The sequence below is a fragment of the Arvicanthis niloticus genome, chromosome 10, assembly GCF_011762505.2.
Source record: "Arvicanthis niloticus isolate mArvNil1 chromosome 10, mArvNil1.pat.X, whole genome shotgun sequence".
Taxonomy (NCBI): Eukaryota; Metazoa; Chordata; class Mammalia; order Rodentia; family Muridae; genus Arvicanthis; species Arvicanthis niloticus.
In genome coordinates, this window is record NC_047667.1 from 19130890 (window position 1) to 19149124 (window position 18235).

General features: G+C 38.3%; 1 protein-coding gene across 1 annotated transcript in view; it reads left to right on the top strand.

The window, feature by feature from the left end:
* Positions 1-18235, top strand: part of Thsd7b (thrombospondin type 1 domain containing 7B) — an 839715-nt gene that overhangs the window by 628583 nt on the left and 192897 nt on the right. The window contains exon 15 of the mRNA XM_076941097.1: positions 5315-5493. Coding sequence (XP_076797212.1) covers positions 5315-5493 — 179 coding nt within the window. The remainder of the gene's footprint in view (positions 1-5314; positions 5494-18235) is intronic.

Sequence of the window (18235 nt, forward strand, 5' to 3'; positions counted from 1 at the left end):
ATTTTTAAGTCTGTCTCTTCACCCTATGTATCCTTTGCTATCCAGAGAGTTTTTAAATTTGGCATAAAACTATCTGCTAATTATTATTATTGCTTCCTTAGTTAGAAGATTTCTATCCAGGAAATATTTGCTTGCTCTAATATATTTGATGTTTACATAATTGGGTGAAATTTCAAAATATATTTTAATAACAATTTTTTCAAAAGAGGAGGTATCAATAATTTGGGCAGCTCAAATACTGTGCTCTCTTACATCTTAGGGACACAAGCATGTTAAAACAATCTTTGAGGACAGGCAGTTACTTCATAACAATTTTCCAAAGCCAAAATAGAAGCTTTGTAAAACATGTTACAAGCCTGTTATATATGAATGGTACCTCCATATGTTTATGTTCCTGATACTCTAAAGTGCTAAATGCCAATATAAAACAATAGACATATTGCTTTAACTTTTTTATTTTTTATTTTTTGTTTGTTTTTTAGCTCTAACTTTTTAAATCCACTTTTTAGACAAATATTAAAGCATATTTCTAACAATTTTTCCCAGCTTCAACATAAATATTCCTTATGAGCTGAAGGGTTTTGGCCCCATGAGGAGAGCAACAATACTAACCAACCAGAGCTCCCCAGGGTCTAAACCACCAGCCTGGGAGCACATAGGGAGGGACCCATGACTCCAGCTGTATATGTAGGGAAGGATGGCCTTGTCGGGCATAGGTGGGAGAGGAGATCCTTGGTCCCATGAAGGCTGGACATCGAGCATGGGGGAATTCGAGGGTGAGTAGGTGGGAGTGGGGAGGTAGGTGGGGGCATATCCTCATAGAAGCAGAAGGAGGGGGAATGGAATAGGGGGTTACAGGGAAGGAGGGGGAATGGGGTAAGGGGATAACATCTGAAATGTAAATATAATATCCAATAAAAACATTCCTTATGAAGTTCAATGTGGTTTTAGTGTGCTACATTTTTAACTAAGTAAAATAACAAACCTAGAAGTATTAAAATGTAAAAATTTCAAAACAGTAAACTTTAAAAGAGGGAGATGGAAGTATGATATGACTTTAACTCACAATTGTCCCCAGATCTTAAATGATTTAGCATTTTGAGAAGCCTTTTCATTTCCTAATTTGATCATTTGGGTGCAGAGTCAGTGAGGATAAAACATGAACTGTCTAATATGATGCTCATTGGAGTAAGAAAATGCAAGTGAATTGATTTGGTTTATTTTCTTAGGGTTTGTGTCATCGATATTTTTGTCTTTTACATCCCCCAAACCAAGATTTTAATGGGAGAAAAGTGTTAGGGGAGGAAGTAAAGCAAACAGGTAAAAGTCTGCAAAGTGGTTGCACTAAAGAGACCATCATCCTCAGAGCTGTTTATCCTGATGCACATTAAGAGGAGCTCTGAAAATTAATGACAAGGACTTTGCCACTCTATTCTGTGTCTCTACTATGTTATTGGACAATATGTCTAATTTTACCACCGGTAGAGATGGCAGTAAGGAATTCTCATCAATCTATAACAAGCCCCACCCCTGCCATGTGGACCATGCATATAGTTTAAAAATTGATTGCATGCTGCACAGATAATGCTGTACTGATTACTTCATACTAATTTTGTGTTTGAGCAGATTAGTGAAATAGAGCAGCAAGATTTTTCTAGGTTAGCCGGTAGTCCAAGCAATGTGTTCTGCATCTGACTTTTAGTACACAATGCATTTTGATAAAGATACTGCTTCATTCACAGAAATTAGGTTTAGACATACAAATATTGCCATTGAAGTATTAGGAAGGAGGGAAGGAAGGAAGGAAGGAAGGAAATAGATATTCTGTTATGTCTATGAAAATTAGTTTTGAAAGCGTCTGTATGGCTCTAACAGTTAGCTGTTGAAATTCTCATAGCGAAGGTTAGCAGTGTGATAGTTATACTTCACCATACTTTATTGCCAAAAATCTGCAAGCATCCAGTGTGAGGGCAAAAGTAATCTTTTCAATTATGAGCCAGGCTTAAGAATATGCAGTTATTAGTGGTTTTCACTATGGACTTCCCTTTGGGGTATGCTCTAGCATGGAAATTTTCTTGAAAAATAAATGTCACTGTTGCTTAGTCTTGCTGAATTTCAAAATTATTTTATGCTCATTGAATTTATAGCTTTGACTTTCATGAAGATCCTCTGGGTTTACCTCTTATCATGGGAAGACGACAAAAACTACCGCTTGAGGCTGGCTGATTAAAGTCCTTCAGTGTGCAGCATAGATGAAGATGATTTAAAGTCTCACTCAATTAGAAGGATGTCTATATAAAAATGTGTTTTAAAATAAGACCTACACAGACACTCAAATATTTAATATTTATGGGAAATATTCTGGACATTCATATTTGCATATTTGAAGTCTATATGCCATGAGGATAAATGCTAATATCCTATCTTACTCTTTTTTTCCTTGCTTGATGACCAATGAAGTGACTTTGTGACTTGCTTTTTCTGTAAAATTATATAATATATATGGCATCTCTTTAATACTTTATGTAATTTTGACTCTGTCAATTATATCTGGTTAGTTATAAAACCTCATTAGAGATGATGACTGATTTAATGCTTTCAAACAGCAAAACATTATTCTTTTAACAATCTTAATGGAAGAATTTTAATTCCACCTCCAGAAGAACTATTCTGTCATTAGAAAATTTGGTGTGTTCATTTATGGATAACTATTGTCTAGATTACTTCAAGCCATTCTTACAATATTCTAATTAATTACAAGCATATGAATAAAATGAGAAAGAATAAGAGGGAAAGAAAAAGACAGGAAGTTGGAAGAAGGGAAAGGGGAAGTAGGTAGAAAGAGAAAGGTAAAGAGAGTGAAAGGAAAAGAAAGAACTATGAAAATAGGCAAAGGAGAGAGAAGAGAGGAAGAAAGATTCAAGAGAAGGAAGTAATTGAAGCATCTAAAGATATGAAGAAATCAGGGTCAGGTGGAAGTGAAAAATATACTTTCTATAACAAAGTATATTTGAATACGAAGAAAGAAGTAAAGGCTTCAGATTGTGTATGGATGATATACAAGAAACTGAAGGCATTCTGATCTAGTATTTCTGTTGTTTTCTGGGTGGGAGAAGTAATATCTAAAGTGAAAAGACAATGGACAGGGTTTGAAAGGTCTATGGTGAATGAGAAGGAAACTCAGAAGTCCCAGATAATAGGAATACTTGACTGAAGACAGAGTACAGAAAGAAGAGCCATTCGTACAGATCTAAGCCTGTCCTATTTCTGATGGTAGTCCTACTTTAAGCACAGAAAAGGAAGGCAACGGGGCTGACCAAAGTCTGTTTGTCCTCTGGAATGGCAGAAGGACTCTAGGTAAAGATGATCAGTGAAAATGGAGGAAAGAGATTTGAATACAGAATGAGGGATACTAATTTGTTAAGAAAGAACTCATTTTGTATCAGCAAAGATATGTCTGGTGTAGGGCATGGAGTATCCTGTGAGTGTAGGCTTGAAGGTACTGGAGGTAGAAGGAAGGGAGAAAGAGCAAGCTAGAGGTGGTTCTTACCATGACACTGCATTAGAGTCATCTGGTGTCTGTAAACACTGCAGCTTCCTGGCCTCCACCCTCTGTGATTAGGCCTGAGCTGATACATGATGCATCTTTGTCAATGAGCTGTTCTATAGAGGAGGCCAGAGACCTTAGCTTCGAACCTCTCATAAGAAAGCTCATTTTGTTTTGCTTTTGTAACATAGGTTAGTTGTTATCTTAAAGAAGTCACTCTCAGCCTTTAAAGAGATGAGCAACATCAATGTTTCCATATGCTGAAAAGTACCTTTTTCTCAGAATGATTGACACACACACACACACACACACACACACACACACACACACACACACACACACATACACAAAGAACAATTAGGGAGAAGAAGTTAAAAATGTATTGCACCACTTCAGGGGCCCCGTGTGAGCCAGGGGCTGGCAAAGGACATGTGGCTCAACAGAAATATTTGGGATTTTTAACATAGGAATGACAATGATTGCTGGTGTATGATCAGAATAGTTGAAGCTGATAGTGAGTTTCTACTTGAATCATTCCTTGGATGCTGAGGACCACACAACAAATTGCCTGTAACTCAATGCAGTCATCTTACTCCACTGTTTACTTGGATTAGGAGTCTGGATCCGGCTTTTCTGTTCTCTGTTTAAGGGTCTCATGGAGAAGCAAAGAATGGTCCAGAGTTGAGCTTTCATCACAAGCCCTGTCAGGAGAGGCTTTTGCTCTGAGCTTTCCTAGGATTTCGGCAGAGTTCATCTTCATGTGGACTTCGTTTAATTTCCGTTTGCCCCTTTGAGAATTTGCAGCTGAAGAGTCAGGCACATACAGGGTCATCTCCATTCTGATTAACTCACATCAGTCAACTGAAATGGCACATGAATTATATCTGTAGGTTGCCTCCACAGTGGTCACTGTAGCCTAATCATGAGAATGAGGATGTGTCAGAGGCACAGGGAGGTGAATTCCTAAGAATGTAGATCCAGGTGCAGGGGTCTAGTGACATCATGCTGAGTGCAGAACACAGGATGTTCAAGAAAGCTCAAGGAGGAGATGGGTAACTTCTATGACAGACAGGTGGAAGGTGTGGAAACTGAGCAGGGGTCGGAGTAGCTCAGCTGCTGGTGAGAATTCAGCCACAGCAAATGGAACTCTGGAGGTGCACATCTGGCAATGATAAGCTCAGCTGGCAGTTAAGACAGAGGTCATCCATAGGCTGTAATAGGAGTTGCCAGAAGACAGGAGCAAAGAAGACCAAGGCTGGGACTTCAGAGGCTCACTTTATCTGACTTCACCCAGAGCTCTTCCGTTCTGTGATCCTCCCAGTGGGCAGAACTTACTGTTTTTCTACTTTCAATAGTACTGTGGTCTTTTTCTCTTCTACCTTCAAGCTACGATACTTAAAAGAGAGAATCAATGTCTTCATTGGTGAAACCTTTCAGGTAATAGTCAGATGAAAGGGTAATTTCGATATGCTACCTGTCCCTGATGGAGAATTGTAATAATTTTTGGGTGGAGAATCCAAGGTACACAGAGGGCAGACGATCATATCATTTGCCTTGAGTTGCTTCCAGCCTGTTTATGCTGTTTCTTCCATTCAGAATTTCGGTGAAGTAAACCGAATGACACAAACTGGATGCAGATATAACGATATTTATCTGTCTCTTCAAACATTGCTCTCTTTACAAACAAAAATGTTTCTAAGATACTATAGCAATGGTGATGGTAAGTCTGTTAAATTTCCTGTATTCACTGAAAGGTTTTTCTTTCAGGTTACATTCAAGAAGCATGTGTCATCCCCTGCCCATTTGATTGCAAGCTCAGTGACTGGTCCAGCTGGGGTCCTTGCAGCTCATCTTGTGGGATTGGAGTGAGAATTCGATCAAAATGGCTAAAAGAAAAGCCTTACAGTGGAGGTCGGCCATGTCCCAAACTGGATCTCAAGAACCAGGTAAAGTGAATTAATGAACGTACATAAAGCTAAAGTCCACTTGAATTATCATTTCTTGTTAAAAATAGACTTATTATCTTACAGAGAACCTCACAAAGTTGAAAGAGCAACAAAGGCAGACAGTAAGATAGCAGAGTAAGAAGCAGAAGCTTTGCCTGGTCTTATATAATGAGGAAATCAACTTGGTACCCTTAGCAATATTATTTATATAAAATTACATCTATCTGATTTTAAACAAAAGCATAATTTGATATTTTAAAATATGTACATACTTACATTGTTCAAATGTAAGCAATAGAATTTAGAGATGATCAATTTATAATATATTCATAATCTCATCTTTAAAAATTCAGAAGTGAAATGGTCTAATTTTCTTTTACCTAAGTCTTTATCCTAATTTTCATTGCTGTCAATCTTGCCAGTTCTTCTACAAAGTTCCAAGTCTATTTTGACTGTTTTTCTACATGTTTCCCCCAGAAGTCATACCTATTTTTACAAGTGACATCCTGATGGATACCTTTCCATATAGTTGTCTAATAAAATTGTCATACTAAGCAGTCAGAATTGACTACATCATATTTCAGCTTGTTCTATCCACTGTCTAAACTTTGGTATAAGAATTATAATAAAGAAGTCAGAGTTTATCCACAGCCAAATACTGATTATTAGATTAGGACTGACGATTTTAAAAATCAATTAAATAGATGGCACATAAGTGAATCCAGTTAAAAGGTCTTTATCATAAAGGTAGTGACATGTATCTCACATGAATATCTGGATAATTTTGCTGGAAACCTTTCTAACAGAATAACTCCACAAGCCTCTACTGCTAATTCTGTTATGTTCACCTTTTTCTTCTTAACACCATTTTGGTTTTGATAACATATAAGTTGTTGATGGGAGGGCAAATAACATATAATACTGGCAGATTAGTTAGCAATCGACCAAGAAATACTTAAGTTGTAAAATTAGACAAAGTTAATGTGAGTATCAATTTTTTTCTTAATTGCAGGATAATGGCCATCTCAGCTTCTTGTAAGCAATTTCTAGAAAACAAAACGAAGGATAGTAAGAAACAGCAATAAGACAGTGATGAAACCTCATGGGTGTAGAAGCGCAATGGAGAAAGAGTAAAACAGTATTAGTAAAACATGGATAAACCATACGAACAAAGCAAGAATAGAGCTTTGCAGTGGGAAACTTCTGGTGACGACTCTCTAAGAGTACACTTGAACCATCTCTGGGGAATTTTTCAAGCTTTTACAATGCAAAAGAACTGCTAAGTTCTCATATTTATGAGCATTTTTATTTATTATCACATCTTCATCAGCTTTATCAGCTTCCAGTGGAAGCTGGGCCTTTATAGAGCTAGAGTTAATTATTAATGTTAATACTCTGGTTTTATAAATGAGGGAGTTGGTGAGTGATCACTAATGCGCAGAAACACGTTTATTAAAGGTGGGAATAGGAAAGAGTTAATGACAGAAGTCCGCCTGATGTGACTTGGGAAAAAACTTGCTGTATGGCATACTTGCCAAAGATGTAACTCTCATAACCTTGAAAGACAGCATGAGCTAGAAATTAAATCCAAGTGGGAGGACAATTTAGGTGAATCTGCTAAGTGGAAATTAAGCAAAGAAGGGCTGACTGCAGGGGATAGCTTCTAAATTTTGAATTCAAAAATGCAGTTGTAGCCAAAGTCATTCGGTTTAGTGGTCATTACAAATGAATCCACGATGTTAATGAGCAGAAATAAAATTTATTATGGAATTTGTTATTATATAAAGAAATTTCAGGTACCTGGCTTGCAGGTTCAAATAAAAAGGTAACCACAATTTATACTTTCTATATTTTTTAACTTTATTTTCTTGCAAATTGTCAAATGAAGGTTGTATATTGAATTGAAGTGGTGTTATTTCTTATGAATATGTGAAGTGGATAAGTCAGTATAATAGACATCAATCATTTCAGTCATTCTGCGCTCAAGAACAGTTGTAATTTACTCTCAGCAATTTTGAGATGGGCAATAAGCTTTCATTAACTGCATTAGCTATGCCGTGACAGATTTCAGTTAAAGAAAAGTAACTCCTCAGGTAGTTGGTGGCTGTCACCCATTTCCCCACCTCCCCTCTCCATTAACCATCACTCCTCTCTGTTTCTAGTGTGCTTCATTTCGATCCCAAACCTAAGAACATGCACTATTTGTCTTTTTGTTCTACATATTTTAAAGTTTTGGTTTTTGGAGACTAGGTCTTACTCTGCAGCCCAAGCTGCCCTGGAACTTCCCATATAACTCAGATTGGCCTTGCACTTACTGTCATCCCCCTGTTTCATCCTTCTGTCTTGGGATTATAGGTATGAGCAACCATACATAGCTAGTGTTTGTTCTTCTGTGTCAAGCTTATTCACTCAACACAGTCTTCTCAAGATCTACCCACATTTTTGCAGTTGACTATACATCTGCCTTTTTAAGGCTAGATCATTTCCATCTTGTATATGTGCCCCATGCTTTTTTCCTTTCTCACTCCTGCCAGTCACATAGGCTGATTGTATAACTCAGCAATCAGTGCTACAAGTTACATGGAAGTGGAGACAACTTGTCATGGTCAATACTAGACATACAATTATAGAACCAAATGTTTTTATGGCAATCCTTCTGTTCTATTTTATTTTACAATTCCATGAAAATGTACAAGACTTCTATTTTATCTACACATACGTTGTATCTTACATATATTAATTGATCAGCTTAAGTCATGAATCCTCACACTCATTCATTAGTTTGTGAATAACAAGGGAAACTCCAACTGGGCAAAGTACAGTATTTAAAAGAAATTCTTCTCTAAGACTAATTCCATCTCAAAAGCATGGTCACTGATTCTTATCAATTCATTTCATGGGAAGTTACCTATGATGACATCATTAAATATTTGCCCTTGCCTACAGTGAGACCTTCTGCATGTGTGTATGTGTGTTTGCATGTGCATGTTTGTGCATGTTGCATATGTGCACACATGTGTGTGCATGTGTGTGTGTGTGTGTGTGTGTCTTGTGTTGCATATAGAGCTTGTTTGGAGGAATTGATACTTTCTCAGTTCATCTAACAAAAATGTAGGCTGTCAAAGACTCTCACTCTTTAGAAAATAGTGTCAGCTTTACTGTTAATGTCAGATATAAACAAATTACATTAGCAAGAGAGACACAATTCCTTAGTACCTTGTCCTGAAGAAAATGCATTGTGTGTCACATTTAATCTAGTACGGTGTTCATAAGCATATTGGGAATATTACTAGGTAAATGTTAGTGCACTGACGTACACATTCTTCCACTCTGCTTCATTTTTGGGGATAGAGAATATGTGAGGGCAAGAGCTTTCTGCTTTGGAAAACATTCCAGGCTCTGCTGTATGGTTATGGGTTGTCAACCTATAGTCATGGGAGACCTAAATGAAAAACAGCCTTCCCCGTTGATGAGAGGGTGCCTCCCTCAAACTCAGAGAAGACATTAGAATAGTTTCTTATGCACCAATTATTAGTTATATTCTCAAAAGCATGAGTCCTTCTAGCAGAAAGAAATAATCTTCAAATTGTTTCCCAAGAGGTCTTTCAAGAGTGCCCTGAAAAACTTTGACATTTAGATCCCATTGAAGACTAGCCCAATGATATAAATGGAAAGGTTGGCATTATGTACACACATTCATAAACTGTTCTGACTCCTTCAGTGAAATCAATATTTATAATCTCTCATAAAAGCTTCCCTTTAAAAGCAGAACCTATCAACCCTCTAGCTTTTGCTCTGGAAGTGCCCCAGTGACAGCTATCCTTGAGTAGCTTCTGCTAAGTGTATTTGTGATGCTAAATAGCTCGAAATGCAGCTGTCCCTGAGCTCTTATCTTGGCATAAATGCCTTCTACACAGTTTATTGGATTATCAGGTCAGTTTGCTGATGCCCTTGACTCTGTTGTGCATAATAAAATAGACAATATATTTTAATTTTTACAGTCTAAATGTGTTGAATGGATTTAAATGCACTTGCACTGTATATTTTTTCCTTTTTTTCCTTCTGAAATGATGCTATTAGCAGACTAAATATGAGAGCTGTAAAGCCCCACTGGACTTACATTTCCTTTTAAGAGTTCTTTACATGATTGAAGTCAGAGACGCTTCAGAAAAACCACATTTTGTTTATACGTCAAAGGCATTTTATTCACAGTTTGAATCCAGATCTTGTAAGAGATTCATTACCTATACATTTTCAAGATACACTCTACCTAAACACATTTTGAAGGATTTTAATGCCTCTGCCTTACTTACAGGATATAAATTAAGTATGTGTGTTCTCTAGAAATGATTGCTATTTTCAAGATGCATCTCCTCCCTAGTGAAAGGTGACCTAAATTTGCAAATGAGAACAATGCATTTTATTTTTCAAACCAGGGCAATCATGTTTTTATGCTTTCTTTCTAACAATATGTAAATATATTTTACCATGCATGAACACATATCAGAGTTGTGGCTGAGGAATGGGTTCTATGTAAATTGGCTTGGGCTCATTCTATGCTGCTTCAATAACTATCATCCTCTCTGTATTTCTTGTTTGTTTGTTTGTTTGTTGTTGTTGTTTTGAGAAAAATATGGCACTACTTGTTTTAGCCAGTTTGGATGTACTCACTCAATCTCTGATTTCAATCAAATCATTCCTGATGGCTCAGCTTGGACTGAGTGGTTTGGAAAGATCTCCAAACTGAAGCAGAGGAAGAAGCCTTTCTCCTCAGAGTTAGGGGGTAGGCAACTCAAATTGACCTCTGATTGAACATCCTGCAGATTCCTCCTGTGGGGGAGGGTAATTGGTGGACGTACCTTTAATAAGAACTGTGTTCAGTGTGCAACATCACATGCTGAGAAATTAAGGGCTGCAAAGGACTTTCATATTTAAGAGTGTTTGGAAAGATGTGGGGAGCAGAACTCACGATGGCGCCTGGCTGGGTGCCAGATGCCCCTGGCTGTTGGCTAGCCATTTCAGGAAGCCTGGGTGGCACCTAGGCTAGGCTTTACTGCACATGCATTTTGCTTGTTCATCATTACATAAGATCGGGCCATGTGATGTATATGCTCAGCACCAATCGAGAATGACTTCGTGGCAGGTTCTGATTGGAGAGGACACAGAGATTTAAGGGCTGGGAGCTAGAGCTCCGGGGGGTTGGGGGGGGGCTTTCAGGATACTTCAAGGTTCCTGAATAAACCGTGTTGGGAAGGAGATCCCATGTCCGTTGTCTTCTATCTGCTGGTCGGCTCAGGAGGCGACAGAAAGACATAGCAGGGTTGATTGGAAACTCATGACACACTTCCTTTCTTTCTCACATAGTAGTTATCCCAAAGCCCAGGCCTACTCCACTGTGGATAGTGTGAAACACTATCTGCCTGTGGATAGTGTGAAACAGCCTCTGTGGTGGGCTGTTTGAACTTTGTAATTTTTATGCCCATGGGGCAGAGAAATTCTGTACTTTGAGGGTGTGGCATCACCCTAATTGAGCTTACAGGAAAAGCTGGTTTTTCTCTTTAGCTCTTGCCCAGGTGCTATCTCCAAGAAGCATTGTTTTGCTCCTCAAGAGATCTCTTCCCCCAACACTGTGCCCACACACACCCTACTCTTCATTATGCAAATGCCATGCCCCTCTGGCTTGTGAGCATCTTTGAACCTTCATCTTTATTAAGAGCCCTGGAAAACACTCATGAGAAAGCAGTGAGCTTGTACCTGTTGTCCCCTCATCCTGCAGTTTACCTTTATTGTAACTGTTGCTGTTACTCTAATATTGTGAACTGCTATTCTAGGTGCACTTGAATTCACTTTTACTTGGCTTTTACTAAGGGTGTTAACAATGGACTTCTAGAAATGTCCCAATAGCACAGTTTCTAAGTGAAGCTTTTATGACACTAAAATTGGAAGGTGGGAAAATTTTGTGAGGTTTGGTTTTATAACTCTGTCATTGTCCTCCCAAGCCTCATATTATCTCTAACCCCTTAATTGTAAACCCCACTGAAATATTAGATAACAATAACATTGCTATGAACATCACATCATCTGTTCACAATTTCTGTGAAATCATTTCTTTTAAGCAGATATAAAGCAGTAGTTATTGAGCACTTTCTAGAAAAAATATTGACAAAATCTACTTTTTTGTCTTTCCTGAGTCTACCATTTAAGTTATCAATGTAGAATGAAAAGCTCCTCCCATTTCAGTCCTTGAAAGCATACAGATCTGAATTAAACTGCAAACATGGTTTGTTATACCAAGATGAGAATGAAGACAGTGTACCACACTGGTGGGCTGTGATGCTTTCTTAAACAGAAAACAAACTTAAAAATAAAGGCTTAAGACATAGTTGAATGTATATTTTTAATGATGCACTGCTTCCCTGGTGTGTTGATTATTTTCAAGATTTCTTTCCCCATCTTTTTTTCCAGAAGGTAAATTTCTGGTCCTGTATAAGTCTTTACAGAACAGCATTTGTAGGGTGGTGACTTGGTTTTAAGAGTCAAGGTAAGTTGTTTGTCTGAGAAACCTGTCTCTGTCTTTTGAAACCCAGAGTCGATTATTTCATAACTGCTATTGATCGTGAGCACAAAGAGAACACCAAGGTTGAAGAATTGCCATAGCAACTGTGTCCCAGGACCCTGCCCTCCATGCTGTGACTCAGTACACTAGAGAGAATTGGGAATGGGATTTTACTTAAAATGTTTCTTGTGTGCTGATTCTTCTGGTCAGGAAGCTGTGTGAATGCTGCCACTGTTGAGGTATTTGCTCACTGAAGCCAGAACTGGTGGTAAATTAAACCCTAAGAAGAGCAGCTCAGTTGCTGACTTAGCTTTCCCTGCCTAAGTCAAACAAGGAATCACTTGCTTCCCTGGTTCCACACTCAGAGGAAACCATCAAAAACCTTTCTATCCTATGGAAGAGGATACATTTTAAAACAATGTGAGTATCACCCACCCAATGTGAGCCATTGAGATATTTAAAGTGTTAAAACACAGTCAGGTTTGGGCTCAACTTGAAACTTTCTTTCGTAGTTTCTCAGGTAGGGAACTGATAGCCACTTCTGAATTTATTAGTATTGAATATAAAATGAAAACATTCAGTTCCTGTATCATTGCTTGATGCAATCAATACATCTATCTATCTATCTATCTATCTATCTATCCATCCTACCTATCCATCCATTTACCTGTTGTTCATCTATCTATTTGTGTCTGTGTGGGCATGTGGGTGGATGCACACATGTATGCTCATGTGCACATGTACACACGTGCCACAACATACATGTGGAGGGCAAAGGTCATCTAAGGGTATTGTAGTAATTATTTACAAAAATGGCCACCGGTGAAGCCGACTGTTTAGGCTGCAGTGGCTCTGCCTAGCTCAGCTGCCATGTTGCGTGGCCAGAGGCCACATGCGTGCCACAGCATAAAACAGCCAGCCAGAAACGCCAGCCCTGCCACCCATGAGACGTCAGCATGGAAGATGGCTCTGCCAATCTTCCACACTGTCTCTGCAAGGCTGGGCATTGCCCAGACCATCCCGCCAACCACGTGGGCCCAGTAAGAAAATGAGACTCTAATGCTTAACTTATCCAAAGGCTTATATATTTAGTAATGATCAATAACAAGATGCCTTTACAATCAGAGGTGTAACCCAATACCCAACCTAGATATACCAACTACCTTTGACTGCTACAAACAAGCGAACATTAGCCCCCATATCCCCCTACTCATTCTTTGTCTCTTCTTAGCTCCTCCTCTTCCTTCTCCTCCTCCTCTCTTTACTCCTCCTCTTCCTCTCCTTACTCCTCCCACCTTAGCTCCTCCTACAAAGGGAACCATTTTTTAAATTATGCATGTCATTGACTGAACTCAGGCTTGTCAGTGGCACCATCTCTCATCACCCTGGTACATAACATATGTGTGATAAGTGTTAGATATGATCATTTCACCCTAAACTTTAACATGTAATTGTTTTCTCTCACTTTGCCTTTCAGAGCTAATCTGTTCAGGCTGCACTTTCTTTTATGTCCAGGTATAGGGAGGGGCATTTGTAGTCAAATAGGTAGGTCATAAGAACTCTTCTCAGATATTCAGTAAAAACCAGTACCAGTATGGGAAGTCATTTCACTTCCCTTCAGAACACACTATTTGGCACTATACTTTTTTCTTAGTGGAAGAAGGAATGTGACCTTAATTCAGTTGCAACTGATTTTGCGAACTTGCAAATTTATGATTCATTTTAAATAATTTGGAGAATTCACAGAAGAGAAAGAGACAGGAACATAACGTGTAGATTTTCACAAAGCACACATTGGCATTCAGTTACTAGCCAGGGATAGAAATAACCCATGAACAAATCAAAACGTCACCATAGTCCTTCATGCCTGCCTCTCTCTACCAAAGATGTCTGGTTTTTAGGATGGTGATGCTGTCACCTTCCAGTCTAAGATCACCTTGCTGTGAATGGAAGCTATACTGTGTCTCCTGCAACTTCCTTTGTCTAACGTTGTATTTGTGAGTCATCTATGCTGTCCTTTGCTTACCTCAGTGTAAATACTTACTCACTTCATAGCCTCTTCATTATTGTATTATACATAGTGGTTTTTATCATTTTCTTGTTAATAGACAGTTGGTTGGTTTGTTTGTAGTTTAGAATTATTACAGAAAATACTGCCATGTTCATTCCTGTATGGCTCTTTCGGGGCACACATATATATGAAAGAGTTGGCTTTCTAGCTGTAGAATATCATGCATTCAACATCGAGGGGTAGTACACATTTCAGGTTCTAAAGTATTATAGGTCTTCCTATGTCATTCACCCCTTCATGTTCACTCTGCCCTTCTTCCTCCCAAACAGTGGTCCCCTTCTCTGTTTCTCTAATCTCCTTCTATGCCCTGTATTCTGTTATGGACAAAGTAGCTTCATGAACTTTCTGCACCACAGGTCTTATTAAATCTAAATATATCTGGGAGCTTTTATTACCTTGATATGAAGTGGCAGCTGTATGATACGTTTTCTCAGACTTGCTATGATTTGACCGCCAACTCTGTTTATCAGTGTAAAGTCACATGGTCAGATAGCAAAACCATCACGCTGGGGGCATTTCTAGATGATAGACTACAGTAGTGTATTTTCCCTGTCAGCCCTCAGCTAGGCTTTCTCAGAAAGTGTGAGTTTCACATTCTCAAGCTGATTGGATAAATCAACTGAATGATTCAAATACAGTATCTTCTTACAGAAATTATTTTCCCATTTATTTTTCCACAACCAGATATTGTTTAATGATGTTAGATGTTTAAGGTCTATTTTATTGCCTTTTTGTAGGAAAGACCCATCAAGTTTATTACATTTACATTAAAATTCTGTTCCACTATCATTTAAATATAGATTGTTTAAGGCAGAATAGAGTTGTTGCCTTATTACCACAAGGGAAGATTCTTTTGCTTAGTTGACAGGGAAGAGACATGGTGTTTATTATGACTGCTGAAAACAGGTACAAAATTCATTATAATGTATACTTCCAGAGGATTTCTCCAAACAGCATACACTTTCCAAAGCCAACTTCTACTCTGAAACAGAACAATCTTGTCATTGTCATTAGCCTGAAGGCAAATAAGTTTGAGCAACAACATAAGGAATCAGTGTGGATTGACCTGGCTCTCTGGTACATCCTATACAAACTGGAGATGAGCAGGGATAATGTGGCCTAAACCAGTGTAGAAACCATAAGACCAGAGTGAAGTTGCTGTCACTTTTCTCTGCATATATTACATATATGCTGTTTTGTTTAGAAATGTTACTGAAATTCAACTTCCTCTTCCATATTTGTTCCCTTAGTTCATGCAAATTCAACCCACCTGTCTTTTGTATCTCTTCCCATAAACTTTTCTTGATTGTTCTTTTCCTACCATATTATGTCATCATCATCATCATCACCATCACTACTAGTACCACCACCACCATCATCAGTCATCAGCATCATTAGCATTAATTAACACTGGTAGTCACATTCTTTTAGGCCAGATTCTTCCAGAAGCAGTGCTGGAGACAACATTCCAGACCAATAATTTTATTTCTTAAATGCTTAGAGAACACCATTAAGGACATAAACACAAGTATGGCAGAGAATGGGAAAAAGGTAGTAAGAGGTATGTTATTGAACCAGGAACCACGGTGTCACCAACCCTGCAGGCATCTTGTGGAGGCTGAACCACACACGTCTCTAGTTTACTATACCTGAATGTTGGGGGGCTGCTCCAGTGAAGGTAGCAGAGAGGGAAGAGCATTGTTTGGGACAAGACTTGGTCTTGAAAAATATTTCGGGTTACCTTTTAATAATAAAACATTTACCTGGCTTAAGCTTAAGTTACTTTGCAGTGGTAGCTTACCTGCCTTGTCTGAGTTCCTCTGAGGCCAGAAACTGCAATCTCTGGTGTTTAGCACCTCATTATTAAACTGCTGGGGATTAAGTAAAGTAGTCTTTGTTCTTCTCTCCCCAGCAAAGCCTTAACTCCCAGCCAGCTAGTTAAAAGTCAGGAAGAAAAAGGAACACATTGAAAAGTGATTTTAATCTTTGTTTCTAAATTCTTCTCCAAAAAGTTCTTTTTTACTCTCTTTGTCCTCAGGACTTATATGTCTTTCCCAATACATGATCACATGGGGAAAAGTTCACCACATAAATTCAAATCATAAATTGAGTAAGAAGTTTACAAGAGAGATTTTTACATGCATATCCATTAAGAGTAATTATCTGGCTAAACAATCATTATCTGTCACAAGCTCAACAGGTTCATAGAAAGTTAAAAAACAATTTTATGACTAAGATATTATTAAAATTTTGTAAAGATAAACCCAGTCAACGTTTTATCTTCTGTTCTTGCACCTACATTAACTCATTAGTTACCTTTTCAGGACCTTTTGTTAATTGTTTTACAACCTCTTGGAATGTGTTCTATGTTGTAAATACCTCTTTTATATCTCAGAAGCAATTAACTCATGACACTTGATGATTGGCAAAGTTCTCATTGCAGTTTTAATGTCAGAGAGGACTTAATAACAGTCCTATTATAAAAAGCTTAATTATTAGTAGTATAATTTTAGAAATTTTTATGGAATTATCATTAGCAATTAAAAAAATCTATTTGTCTATGTAACATTACTACAAGACAATACATCTTCGTTGTTCTGCAGAAATCTGCTCAAAAGGGACTAATACCTAGTGATTATTGTACACATCTAATAATAACAGGAAAGGCATATCAGCTGCAAGAAGCAATCCTGGGATAAAGTCTCTATGGGACCTTGTCTCACAGAGCTCACTCATCATAAGCCATGCAAAAACAGTGGGCCACTTCCAGGAAGGCCACCTACCTGACTCAGCATATCCTGGATGGCTCCTGATACCTGACAAACCTGGGAGCTTGCAAATTTTATGCTTACCTATTTGAGAGAAAATCAAGTCAACGATTCCAAGCTGAACATAAGCAGTCTCCCTCCAGCCAGGACAAAGCTCTTAAGCTCAGGCATGCAGGTGCTGGATGGCAGACTGTGACCAAAGCAGAGTGAACTTTTCTGGTGAGATTATCACTATGTGACAAGAACAGAAACACTAAAGTGATCCAGCTCACTTCTTAATTATGGATAGATTTATCTGTGTTATATCAAAGCACAAGTGTGCCTCTTTTCCATCAAGAATAGGCTCCAGTGTAGCTGACTTAGAGTAGAGTAGTGTCATAGGCACTTGCTGCTTAGTCAGCTACATGTATTTACCCTAATGCTGATTCCTTGTCCTTGGTTAATGCTAAATCTGAAAGGGGGGGGAAAGAGTAAATCTGGATATGGAGACCGAATTCTATCCAGTTCTTGGGGACAGAGAAGGTATTCAAAGTGCTTGGACCTACTTGTCAAGCTTTTCATTCATATGCTTGACCAGATATTGAATCTTTTCTATCTTTGCTACCAAGTGTAGCTTTGTTCACTTAAAAGTAAGTATAAGCATGCAGTGGAATTGCTTGTGAGCCATTCAGTGTTCTCCTATATGAAAAGAAACTTTTTCCAGATAAAGCTAAATCCCCAGTTAGACTGACTTTGGAACAATAAACAGCCCAAGTGGTCATGAAACCTCAAAATATCAATTGCTGACTTCTCCATTGTGGCTTAACATTAGCTTTTCTTGAGTGTGTATCCCACCCCACCCCCAGACCAATTAAATCAGAATTTCTGTGGATAGGATCCAACTGTCGATATTTGTTTAAACTCCAGAGAATCTGGTGTGCAGTCAGGGCTAAGAATTGCTATCTAAGGCAAACCCATCATCTTGTAAATGAGGTATCCATGGCTCACAGAAGTGGCATGACATCTAATTACTGAGTAGAATAGGGGTCCTGACTTCCAGCCTATTGTTCTTCCTTTCTTGAACATCTCTTCCATCCAAATGAACACATGTACAATAAGAAACACCACATTCACTGATATCATAGCAAGCAAGTGAGGAGCATCCTGACTTCATCCTAAAGCACATCACTCTGACCTTCATTCTTCTTGTACCACCAATACTGAGTAGCCTCGACCACAAACAAGGGTCTTTTGGGAAAGCATTTTACTGAGCTAAATGATGCTTCCTAACAGTTGTCTGACCCTCCGATATGGAAAAGCATACCTATATAAATACATACCACTTTGTATGTGGAAAAATAAACATGC